This window comes from Arvicola amphibius, chromosome 11, assembly GCF_903992535.2.
Source record: "Arvicola amphibius chromosome 11, mArvAmp1.2, whole genome shotgun sequence".
Taxonomy (NCBI): Eukaryota; Metazoa; Chordata; class Mammalia; order Rodentia; family Cricetidae; genus Arvicola; species Arvicola amphibius.
The window spans coordinates 96,259,748-96,273,135 of NC_052057.2; the positions used below are offsets into that span (position 1 = coordinate 96,259,748).

The window sequence follows — 13,388 nt, forward strand, 5'->3', positions numbered from 1 at the left end:
TGATGGGGCAGCGGCTCCCAGGTCTGTTGGAGGTGGCAATCCTCCCTGGGGCGGAAGTGTACTATTAGAGAGGAATGCTCGGGTGAGAGGGAAAGGGGTCATTACTGCAGGACTCCAGGCTGCCCTCTTTCATCCTATTTTGTCAGAAGTACCAGAAAAAGCTTTTGGAAAAGCTAAGAGGAAATATGCCAGAATGTCAGCAGAGATTGCAGTGGGACAATTGGAGTAAAAATCATTTTCCTTTTCATCTTTATTTTCCAAATTTTGTGGTTTCTTTCTTTTTTGTGTGTATAATTTTTTTAATTTTAGCTTTTTGCCAACACAAAAACACAACTGTCACCTCAAAAAGGATAAGCAGTAGTTTATTCTGAAGCCACATAAAAGTGGCCATGGCCCAGGAACATAGATTTAGGTTACCCCAAATTCCATGTTCCAACGCTGTAACAATTTGGTGAAGTTTTTATAGCAGTAGAACAAAGAAAGTCATAAGTCAAGGCACTTTCAAATACATTCGTGGAAACATCAATTAGGTGGGTTGCAGCAAAACAGTAACTTCTGTAGGCCTGAGATACTGTATGGTGGCGTTCTTAACCTTTGGGTTGTGAAAACTAGGATTTTGTTGAGTTAATACATTCCAAAAAGTCACAGAGTCTTTTGGGGCTGAAGATAGCCCAAGATAAATTGTAGTTAGGCTCTGGACCTGCGGTACTCCACCTGTCCACTGTCACTGATGCGAACTGTTGATCAGCACTGCAGAAGGGTCGGTCAGCTGAAGGTGTCGTTTCTTTCTGGAAACTTCTCATTTGAAAGTCACACCACAATAAATTTGACCTTTACTATTAAATGTAAAATGGAGGGGTCTGTATTTTATTTTATATAAACCCTCCAGTTGCTATTAGAGTATGTTTTGTGACTGTTTTAAATAGACCTTTGCTTCAAGAACTTTTTTTTTCACAAATTCCTATGCCCAAATCAGACTCCTGTCTGCCTGATTGTTTTCTTTTTGTTAAGCCCATGTTTATTGGGACCATATGTTACCCTGAGTTTTCTTTGCTCAAAATCAGCTGCATTTTCTGCCCTCATATGACCTTTGTGTTAGAGGGCAGTAGAAAGTGCCAGTTTCCAGAGCACTTCAGAAGAGCACAGCAGGTCAGGTAAGGGGCCTTCGCTTCAGTGGGGCTGCAGACAGAGCCTTTGGAGATACAGCACAGCTGTGAGGGTCTCAGGAATGCTTGGGCCTTCCCTGGAGAAAGTGAGACTAATTAATACAAGGCACTTTCACCCTTGTGATCAGGCACTTTTTTCCTTCTGAAACATAGTGACGTGTGTGTGTGTGTGTGTGTGTGTATGTGTTTAGACTTTTCTTTCCATTTTTAGATTAAAAATTTTTCCCTTCAAACTCCCTCTGTAACCCAGGCTGGCCTTTAACTCCTTTCTGTCCCTTCTGCCCAGGCTCCCGAGAGCTGGGGTTGTGGGTCCGCATCACACACCAGGTTGTGCTGGGGTTGCGGGTCCGCATCACACACTAGGCTGTGCTGGGGTTGCGGGTTTGCATCACATACCAGGCTGTGTTTGAAAGTCTCTAAGTCACACACTGAGAACTCACAGAAGCTTTTCATATAGAATTCCCATGAGAAAGCTCTCCCACAGTAGTCTTTCATAAAAACCAATTGTCCAGTAAGACCACAGGCCCCACTATTGCTTTGTGGAGAAACTGTTTCCAGTGTTGAGCTTGGCAGCCTTTTGAGTAAGACCTAAAATTAATTTCTTTCTTTCTTTCTTTCTTTCTTTCTTTCTTTCTTTCTTTCTTTCTTTCTTTCTTTTTGGGGGGGGGGTTCGAGACAGGGTTTCTCTGTAGCTTTGGAGCCTGTCTTGGAACTAGCTCTGTAGACCAGGCTGGCCTTGAACTCACAGAGATTCACCTGCCTCTGCCCCCCGAGTCCTGGGATTAAAGGTGTGCGCCACTGCCACCTGGCTAAAATTTCCTTTTTTAGTCACTAGTTTGTTGATTTTTTTTTCTCCTCCAATACTAATCCTTTTTCCAGTTTAAAAACCATTTTTTAATCTCATTTATATACAAGAATTGTATGTAGGTTCCTATAGAGGCTAGATGAAGGTGTTGGATCCTCTGGAGCTTGAATTATAGGCAGTTTTGAGCCTTCTAATATAGGTACTAAGAGTTGAACTCCTGTCCTCTGGAAGAGTAGCAAGCACTCTTAACCACTGAGCCATCTCTCCAGTCCCCTCACATACTTTTGATCTGTATATGGGCCTTATGTTCCCATTACCCAGGGTCAGAAGTTCCCAAGAACAACTCAGAGTTCAGGGAAGGAGTACAGGTAAAATGACTCTTTGGGGAGTAGCTTCAGGGTAGAGTTCACACTGAGTATACTACAACTGCTGTCCTGTGTAAGGATGTGAACCAGGGCCAGGTCTGAAGGAAGTACAGCCCTTCCTCCCTCCTTCCCTCCCTCCCTCCCTCCCTCCCTCTCTCCCTCTCTTCTCCTCCCTTCCCCCCCTTCTCTCTCTGTAGTTTAGTTTTGAAATGGTCTCACTATACAGCCCTGGCTGGCCTGGAGCTTGCTGTGCTACTATTGGGAATAAAGGCAATACCACCAGACCCAGCAGAATCAATGCTCATTTACATATACATAATCTCTACAGCACATTAATATAATCACCAACCAGGAAAGCATTACTGAACTTCTGTGTCAGAGTCTTTATGTGGTTCCATTGTGTAGGATTAAATGAATTAAATTGGTCAGTGGTTGAATTCAGTATCTGTTCCCCCTCCCCACCACCAGTGACTGAGAGGTCATGTTGATAAATGACTCAAATCCCAATCCTCCAGTCGCAGGCTAGTCTTTTAGACCTGACTAGTCCCCACCCTGAAGCTTTGCAGTTCGGTTACTTCTTATCATACATAACAGAGGTGCTCACCTATTGTTGAGGAAATTCCAAGGATGTAGCATCTTCCCTCTCAAGAGCTAGAACAAAAGCCACCCAGATTCTTCACTATACAACCTTATCCTAGGAAGAGGAAGTGTGCACTTCTTGAATTGGGTCTTGCATTTACTGGTTCACACTGATAACAGTATCTTTTAGAACCTAAATATTGTGACTAATAGGAATGCCACCTCACCTGACAGCAGCACATGCCACCATCTTGAAACATTCTACTTAACTTGGTTTCTTGGTTGCTGCTCTGGCAAGCAGAACATGTTCCTGCTCCAAAGGGAATAAGAAATAGTATGTTCTGAGCTAAATGTGAGCGACCATGGCCCAGGAGCATGGGTTCTGGTTACCCTAGATGATACGGTCCACTGTGGAAAAACTTGTATAGTGAGACTACAGAAGAAAGTAATGAGTCAGTAGTTTCTATGGTTACTAAACATGTCGGTGGGAACAGTGGGTCAGTTGATTGTAGCAGAGCGGGGAGATTTCTACTCTAGGTTTCAGATGCTATTTGATTACACTTTTAATTTGCGAGTTAGTTAAAGCTGGTTAACGATCTGCTAAATTAATACATTCCAGAGATTTTATGTGATAGTCAAAGGATATCATGTCTGGTACAGAGGTGGGTGATACAAGACTCTTAAGGACTAAAGATAGCTCAAGATAATTGTTTACCACAATCAGGAAGTCCTAATCAGTCTGTAGAATATTCAACTAAAAGTGGCTTTTTCGAGGAACTTCTGTTGACAGTTCTTCCTCTTAGTTTCCTTCCCATATGTTGACTACTCTCCTTTACCTCACACATGCAAAATAAATAAGCAAGTGAGTAAATAAAAAGAAATTATCTGAGATGTTCAGTAGGTGGCTTTTTATTTTATTTCTATTTCGGTTTTTTTTGGGGGGGGGGTGGGCTGGCCTTGAATTCTGAGTCTTCATGCTTTTTCATCCCAAATGCTAGGTTCACAGAGATGGGCCGCCACACCCAGCCAGCAGGTGGCTTTCTAAGCAAACTCATTTTCTTTTTCAGCCTTCAATCTGTCTTCTGTCTCTGTGGGCACCTGACATTCTTTGTAATGTTTGTTACTTAGTGGCTGCCCTTTCTCCTGCTCTATTTCAGCCCCCTCTCCTTTCCTTCATGTGGCTCAGCTGTGGCTGTTCATTACGGTCTGCTGCTGTATTTACTTTTCAGTAGAAACTTTTTGAGTGTGGAGTTCATTGAGATAAAAGGAATGGGTAAGGGAAGAGACAATGGGAGAGAGACAAAAAGAGAGACAAAGATGCAGAGAGAGGGGAGAAGAAAGAAAGAAGAGAGAGCTGCCTCCGTAAAAATTGCAGAAAGTGTGCATTGGATCTTTAGGCTGGGCTGTACTCCAAGCTTTGACTTGGACTCTACCAGAGTTTCCATCAGAATATCCTGTAGGAACCTCAGATTCAACAAGTCCTAAACAAAATTCACTATTTTAAAACCAGTTTAGCTTTTTGTTACAGTTAACAAAATATTGTCTGTACTGATCTTAATGACTGAAAAATATATAAGCAAGCTTAGTAGAAAATGTATCACATAGAAAGTACACAAGAGCCAAGCAGTGGTGGCGCACGCCTTTAATCCCAGCACTCGGGAGGCAGAGGCAGGCAGATCTCTGTGAATCTGAGGCCAGCTTGGTCTACAAGAGCTAGTTCTGGACAGGTACCAAAGGTACACAGAGAACCCTGTCTTGAAAAAACAACCCCCCCCCCAAAAAAGGAGGAGGAGGAGGAAGAAGAAGGAAAATACACAATAATAGTAGCTACTTTTATCATGTGACAGTCTTTCCTATTAGTTTCTCTAGAGCAAAGACCATGTCTCTATTTTGGCATCTTGGTTGTAATAGATGCACCTTGAAGTTAAAATGAGTAATGACAGCCAGACGTGATAGTACATGCCTTAGGTACAGCCTCTAACACCAGAATTTTGGAGGCTGAGTCAGGAAGATGAGGAGTTTGGACGCCATCTTATGGAACATATCAGGAGGACCTGTCTCAAAAACAGAAAACAACAACAACAACAAAAAACAGTCTATTGAACAATGACACTGTTGAACAGTGAGACGTCTTGTTTCCTTTTCTCCCTAGGTGCTGTATGTTGTAATCATTCAAAGGATAACCAAATGTGCCGTGATGTATGTGAACAGGTAAGCTGGATAATAATTGCGAGCACAATCAGATAAGTCATTTATTAACTTTGTTTTTGGAAAATTCTTATACAACAACTCATAGTTTACATCACCAATAATGTGTTAGCTGACCTTAAGCACTGAAAAGAATCATAGTCTCATAACCTGAGTCGTAAGGGAACAATCAGGCCGACCCAGATTGAAGTCCCTTGAAACAATGGCCTCTACTCTTTAGACATATCAGTTATATTAAAAAGACTACTGCTATCCAGCAAAGAAAAGCTGAAGGATGATTCTATATCAAATTCACTAAAGAGACTTGACAGCCAAGTGCATTGAATGAGCCTGGAATAAAAAAGAAATTTAATAACAAAAATTAGTGAGATGAATTAGTGAAATTTGATTATGACCTGGACATAAACTGATAGTATTCTGTCAGTATTGGGATCCTGACCTTGGTCATGGTATTGTGGTTAGATGTGACAGAGCCCTATTCTAAAGAGATAACATGCTAAGATTTAATTTGGGGTGTTTTTGTTTGGGGATTTTTCACTGACAGTGTCTCATGTATCCAGGCTGGGGACTATTGTACACCACACCTACTTCATGCAGTGCTGGAACTAGGACATGGCGTTGTGGACATGCTGGGCAAGACTCTACCAACTGAGCTTATTCCAAGCCCCTTCTAGGGTACAGGAACAAATAATCTCACTATCTATAATGAGTCCTAAAGTAATCAAGCTACTGATAATAATTATAGTGCACATCTGAGATAGTTAAAGCAAATGTAAGGTGTTAATCGTTGGTAGACCTGCAGAGACCATGGATTCATTGTCTTGCTCTTTAAGATTTCGTTTTTTGGTTGAACCTTTTTATGCAACTTCTACTGAAGCAATACCTCTTCGTAAAGTCTTAGCTTTTTTATTTCATCATCTTAAGGCTATTGTTTAGCTTTAGAAGTTCTCTAGAGCTTGAGAAGTAATGATCTCAGTCATTATTCAAATATTTGTAGTAATAGACTGGAAACAATGTCACCTTCATTTTGTAGGTAAAGAAATTGAGATATAAGAATTAACTAACTTACTAAAGTTTCCAACCAGTGATTGGAGGAAGGGAGACTGCGCGCTCAGCATCACTCTTTATGCAGTCCATACTTAGCCACTAAGATGCCACTGTGATACAAGGTCAAACAGGTTGTCTGCTCTCAGAGCATATTGTTTATGCTCTCAGCCCGTCTCACCGCTGTTCTAACTTTTTTCGGGAGCTTGGACTTTTTTTATTTATTTTGTGTTTGCCTTTGTTATTTTTGAGGAATAGAGAGGAGAAACTAGATGATTTTGAAAGTTATTTTTATTTTTATGTTTACATTTGAGGGTTTTGCTGATATGTATGTCGTGTGTCTGTGTACCACTTGCGTGCCTGGTTCCTGCAGGGGACAGAAGAGGGTGTTGGATCCCCTGGAACATGAGTTCCAGATGATTGTGAGCTGCCATGTAGGAACTGAACTCAGGTTCACTAGAAGAACAGCCAGTGCTCTTAACCGCTGAGCCATCTCTCCAGCCCCCAGGAGATTATTTAAAAGTATAACGTTCTCTGTATTTCCTTCCTGCCCACACACAGAGAGAGGGTGCTAGATTTACAGGCTGTGGTCTGAGTAGTTCAACAGTGGCTGTCTCCTGACAGAAAAGCCAAGGATCCTGTAGTTGTTCAGTTCAAGACTGGAGGTCTTGGCAGTCTTGGTTTGGTGCTGGAGACCCAGGGAGGTCTGAAAGAGCTGCCAGTTTTCAGTCCACACTGGGGCCCTGAGGAAGCAGTGTTCAATGTGAGTGAAGGAATGGCTCAGGAGAGATGAACTCAGGTGAAAGGGAGCGCAAGCAGACAGAAAGCAGCTTCCTCTCCATGTCCTCTTATGTGGGGTGCCGCCAGATGTGGCCCAGATTGAGGGTGAATCTTCTGACTACAGATGATCCTGATTAAGGGTGGGTCTTCCACCTCAAATAGTACAGCCTAGAAAAATCTCCCACAGATACCTAGGTTTTAGTTACTTGTAAATGTAGTCAAGTTGAGAAACAAGACTTAACCCTCACATACCTGAAATGTGCCTAAGAAGCCTGGAACTCGAGTTTTCATTTATTTAATTTTTGACTCAAACTCATGCACCAGGGATGGCCTCCTCCTCTCACTTCCCAGGGGCTAGGGTTACAGGCCTGTACCACTATATCCAGTGTAGTTTTCCCCTTGGTGTGTGTATGACAGTACACACTGTCAATGTGGTCTAGTCTAGTCCAAGTGCTGTAGTTACAGCTGTGTGTCCCCATACTCTATTTTTCTTTAATTTTGCTTGATTTACATTTAAATTGAACAACCATATTTGATTTGCATCTGCCTTATGAAATAAAGCCAGACTCTTTGATCAAACTGGAAGTTTTTTTGGTTGTTTTGTCAGGTCTTCCCCCGAGTGATAATAGATATAGGTGTCCCTTCTTGTGATGTTTAATTGTCACTGTTGATAATTGCTTAAATGCATTAATTTACTAGATAGTACAAAATGGTAATATTCTAATTCCTATTGCTTTTTAACTATAGTTACTAGTTATGGAGACAAGTGGCTAAATAATAATAATATTACTTAGCTTGTTTTTCTCCACATTGGGGTAATAGAAAAGAGTTTCAACTTTTCTATTGGACTTTTCCTGATTATTTCCCAAATTAATCAAATAATCGTACGAGAGATGTTACCTCAAAAGCTGGGTGTATAATGCTAACACTCTGGAGACTGAGGTAGGAGATCCTGAATTCAGACCAACCTGGGATATACAGTGAGAACAAGTGTGTAAAACAGATCTTATCTCAGCTCGATTTAGAACCCTCCAAAAGTTCCTTTTATAAAACAAAGCCTTCTAGAAAACTGGGATATCTAGAGGATGATACTTTTAGAAAACTCTTCTTTCTTAAAATAAAATTAAAGAAAGAAAGAAAGGAAGAAAGAAAGCTCAAAGGTTTTTGTCTTTTTGTGTTGTTATGTTTTTTGTTTTTTGGGATTTTTTTTGTCAAATAGATTTTCTCCTCAAAGAGTGAATCCCGACTGAAACATCTGTTGCAGAGAGCCCCAGACTACTGCCCAGAAACGATGGTAAGTCCTACAACACTGTGACAGCTTTGTATACATGAAGCCATGGCTAAGTTACTTTTAGACTTATCATATTTCTCAAGAGTGGTTGAATATGTGATCAGAATAAAATTTTAAACCCAAAATAATCTTCTTATGAACTGCTAAATAGATTAGTGTCTTTCACCTTTTATCCCTACTTTAGTGCCTGGGAGTACAATAGTCTTAATTATCAATGTATTCCAGTCTTTAAATTTCACTGCAGAATTTTATCTAGAATTTAGAACTCCATCAGTGATTTGACTAATTTTATGAAATCTGTAATAACTAAATTCACTGTTTATTTGGATTTTGGAAAATTGAATTTGAGATAAGAAAATATGTGGCTGATTCCTAACGCTCCATTTTCTGTTACACTCTTATTGATACACGGCTTGAAGTCTGAATGAGGAAGTCTGACACGTCTCCAGGGTTTAGGCTGTTTTCTTTGTGTAAATGTGTTTGGGCCAGGCCAAGAGCGCTCAAGCTTCTGAGAGAGAACTGTAGATGTAGCGGCCTCTGCTGTGTGGAAGAGGGAAGTGCTTGAAACCCGAGTAACCTGGCTCATTCCCAGTACTTTAAATGGAAAAACAAGAAAGGCATATGCAGTAGTTATCATTTTATACTTCATGTGTGCATGTATGCACATGTGTGTACACCATAGCAAGTGCGTTAAGATCAGAGTACAGTGTGTGTAGGTGGTTTGCTCCTTCCGCCATGAAGGTCCGAGAGTTCCGGAGATTGGCAACATCACCCTTACCCACTGAACCATCACACTGGCCCAGCTTTTATTTTTATTTTTTTAAATATGGAGTTAGCCCTATGACTATATGGTTTCATCCATAATCCAATTTAACTGTGCATAATTTCTGTAGAGATTATCATGTATAGAAGCTAGTTATTTGCATAAAAGCATTTTGGTGATTACAATTTCAGGTTGAAATTTGGAGTTGTATGAATTCATCTTTGCCAGGTAAGTAAATTAATTTTATTAATGTAAAATCTGAACCATAGTCCTAAATCTGACTTGTATATAGGACTTTAAAAATGATTTATTTATTATTGCATTGTATGAGTATGTGTGCATGTGCATGTACATGTATACATGGACACATGCACACCATGGCACCTGTGTGTTCAGGGGCCGACTTTTTAGGAGCTGGTACTCCTTTTTGCCTTGTTGGGGTGGGTCTCTCGCTTCTGCCTTGTGGCAAGGTGAAACAGCAGCACATCTTTTCATAGTTAGACAAGTGCAGCACAAACAAATGTAACACACCTTTACAGACTTACAGTCATATTCTGTAGCAGAACCAAATGTAACACATCTCTATATAGTTAAATAATATTCTACAACATTTGTACTCTGAGTTTCCTATAACATGTGATCTTACTGACTGCTACCTCCTTGTAATGTCACCTTGGCTTTAGACCTTAGGCTCTCTCCCCTGCTCCCTCTTCCCTGCTGTAGGGACTATGGCTGCTCTAGTATGTGGAACTTCCCCTCCTCTCTCCACATTGGGCAGCTAAGTTGTTAACTAGTCGGCCGTAGGAAGGGAATTGACCGTTTGTGATTAATTGGCACTGTGGCCTGGATCTCAGCATTCAGGTAACATCTGAAATACAAAACCAAAGTTAGCTGGAAAGATAACTAGCCCGGAAACCTGAAAATTACCTTTGATTGCTTTTTCTTTCTAGTCCCATTAATACACCTTTTGCAAAATCTTGTATCTGTCTCTTTTATTTCTAGTTCAAGTCTTTGTTACTACATTCTTGGTATAGAATAATGTATAGTAATAATTAATATTTATTATTTATGTTTAATGTTTCAGCACATTATTTCTGTCTTTCTCATCTCCTTCAGAAAGAATAACTCAGGGATTTCTGCTTCCATTGCAATAAGGCCTAAATTCTGTAGCCTGACATTCCTGGTCTTCTGGAATTGAAGCTCATTTTCCAGCCCTGGTTAAAGCCAATGCTTAGGAAACAGGAATATGCCCTGTGTTCTTACCTTGAAAGAGTTTCTTAGTATTCTCAGAAGTTTGCATTGCAAACAAACTGAGCAGTGCACTTCTGTTCAGCCCAAACTACAGTCTCCACAATGAGCTGCTTCTTGTATATTTTATCTATTTTTTTGTAATTTCGTATTCCATGTAATGGAGTAGCTTGTATATAGTAGAGAGTCAATAACAAAAGAGCTTGTTGAATAATTTTATTTTCTGAGGTTGTTGGGTGTTTGGGGATAGCAATGTACTGCATTATGAATAACAGCTTGCATAGCTTATGATCCATGTAGATTCTGTTCACCAGTCTAAGAGTGAGAGTGTCTGAATACCAGGAAGCGAACTAAACCAAAATAATGCAGCCATTTTGAAAGATTAGGTGTGCCCATCAAAGCCAGGAGTGGCTCGTAGAAATTGATCCTGCATGTTTTCTGTGTATCAGTTTAATAAGATAATCAGTTTATGCTATTCTACGTATTTAATATTTTAACACAAAAGATGCACATGCTCATTTTTTGGCTATTTGCTTAAATCGTATCAATATTTGTATGTGATTCACGGTATGAAATAAGGAAAAGGCCTTTCTCCCTGGCTTTCCTTACTTTGCACGTCCTCTCATAGACATGCTGTTTACCCAGAATTGAGAATGACCAAGCTCAGGGCAAACAAAAGGGGATAAAACCAAAGGGCCTAATAGTCATGTAGTGTGGTACCCCAAAGAAACTGACATCACTGGGAATTAGGACCAGAGGAGGTACATAACCTGATGTCTGAACTAGTTTCCTCATGGACATTCACCTTGTCTTGTAATAATATTCATTAGTTTTGTATACTATTTGTCTTCATTGATACTTAGACCAAAACACTTGAACATTTTGTTTTTCAGGTGTGTTTAAGAAGTCTGATGGCTGGGTTGGCTTAGGCTGCTGTGAACTGGCTATTGGCTTGGAGTGTCGACAGGCATGCAAGCAGGTAACACCTGACAATCAGGCTCTTAAGCACCATGGAGTACAGTTTGAGTTTTAGCTGCCTTGTCTACTTTGCAGCTTTGGAGAGGTGACCTGCAGAAGCTGCACACTTAGCATTAGGCTTATGTCTCAATTGCGGCCACTGCATGTATAATCCTCAACCTTCTCTTAGTCTTTTCCTGTCTTTTCTTAAATTTATTTATTTATGTGTATGGGTGTTCTGACTGCCTGTATGCCTGTGTACCACATGTGTACCTTGTGCATCTGGAGGTCAGAGGAGGCATCAGATCCCCTGGAATTGCAGTTATGGATAGTTGTGAACCAATGTGTGGGTGCTAGGAATTGAGCCAGTGCTCTTAGCCACTAAAAGCCATCTATCCAGCTCCGTTTTCCTTTCTTTCATTTCTCTGCCACACACAGAAGAGTTTATTGGGACCAACTCATTTTGTCCTTTGCTGAGTCACTGCAACTCCAAATGGTCATGTGAAGCCAGGGCACTGTTAGATGAAAGCAGTGGCAGTAGTTTATTTTGTGCTCCTCTTCCCTTCTTTATTTCATCATGGCTCTATGCTGAGCATGTGTCCCTACCCTTTCTCTGCTCTGGAGACACATGACTCCTCTAGTAAGCTTTGGCCTCTCTTTGATAGGCGTATCTCTGCTACAAATTCAGGGAGGCTCCTGAGTTCACTGCATGTTTTTTAGGAGCTTCTCAGATTTAGTAATATTGGTTTCCTGGCTTCTCTACTCCAAGCGGTAGTTTAGCCCTAACTGGGATGCTAGCTGTTTAAATGGTTATTTAAACTGACCTGTAAACATAGCTGGAGCTTGCTCTAGGCTTTGTGAGATGCCAGTGTTACTTTCCCTTCTGTTGTTGAAGTTCTTGTTTGTTGTTTTTGTGGAGGGGTCTTTGTGTGGCCCTGGCTGGTCTGTAGCTCCGGTGTAGATCAGACAGGTCCCAGGTTATAGCAGTTCTTCTGCCTCTGCCGCCCGAGTGCTAGGGCTATCGGAGTGAGCCAGCATACCCTCACCTTCACTTTTATACACAAAGCTGTCTAAGCTCGAGAGGGTAGATAGTGCCTTCTTCATACACTGTTGAGAAGGAACTGGAGGAGTGACTGATTCACTGCTGTTTTGTGCTATGTGCTTCTTCAGCTGCGTTCTCCATTATATGGGGTGCTTTTCTGAGGAAATTGGCTCAGGATAGTATAAAATGTTGAATATGAAGGGTTAAAGAAAAAGCAAAATGTAAATGCCCTGGCAGAGCTTCACAAGGAAATTCACTAGCATTGGAATTCAGCTTTTTAAAAGGCCTCTGATTTATATTTCCTTCAAAGTTGTGTAGTTTCCAAAATAACAAAAGAACCATGTTGTTATGTGAGATTGAAACCATAGAGCTTAGGCTGGAGCTCTGCATATTGAGCAACTCATGGGGTGCTATTTGTTTTAAAACATTGCGTAAGATTTGTATTCTAGGAACTTCCAAATATTTGAGTATAAGGTTTTCTTTGATGAATAAAGAATATTATACCAACAATTAGCATACACTTTGTGTTTTTTTGTCCTATACAAAATAAATAGCATACATAGTAAGTTAATGAAGATTTTTGTTTGCTTTTAGGCATCGTCAAAGAATGATATTTCCAAAGTTTGCAGAAAAGAATATGAGGTATGTGTCTTATTTGTCAAATTTGGATAGACTATTCCAGTGTTCTCAGAACTGACAAAATCACTTAAATTTTTAAAAAATTATTTATTTTTAAACAAATTGCATTCTAACTTAGCAGAAATTTTAGCCTTGGTAAAAAAAAAAAAAAAACAAACAAAAAACAAAAAACAAAAAAAAACATCTTTTACTCTCTAAAGTGTTTTGACTTTGAGGTTTGTTGAAATTAAGTATTAATTTTAAAGAAATTCTTTAAATCTCTCATTCAGAGATTCCATCTGTAATATTTTCTTATCTTGGTGTCCATTTTTATAAATTGCATATCAAGAAGAAATGTAAACTAAGAAAATCAAACTAAGAAAAGCTAAGATGAGTGCTTCACACTTCAACACCCGTGCTGAGGAAATGTTGCAGATCTGAAACCCTTGTCTCCGGGATGGGTTTCCAGCACTGTGTTCCCAGTGGGCAAATGGTGGAGTGGGAGCAGCGGAGGCAGTTTGC

General features: G+C 40.3%; 1 protein-coding gene across 1 annotated transcript in view; it reads left to right on the forward strand.

Annotated features, from left to right (window-relative positions):
• Nucleotides 1-13,388, forward strand: part of Reck (reversion inducing cysteine rich protein with kazal motifs) — a 65,227-nt gene that overhangs the window by 8,249 nt on the left and 43,590 nt on the right. The window contains exons 2-6 of the mRNA XM_038347585.1: nucleotides 5,068-5,126; nucleotides 8,167-8,241; nucleotides 9,193-9,229; nucleotides 11,143-11,228; nucleotides 12,843-12,890. Coding sequence (XP_038203513.1) covers nucleotides 5,068-5,126; nucleotides 8,167-8,241; nucleotides 9,193-9,229; nucleotides 11,143-11,228; nucleotides 12,843-12,890 — 305 coding nt within the window. The remainder of the gene's footprint in view (nucleotides 1-5,067; nucleotides 5,127-8,166; nucleotides 8,242-9,192; nucleotides 9,230-11,142; nucleotides 11,229-12,842; nucleotides 12,891-13,388) is intronic.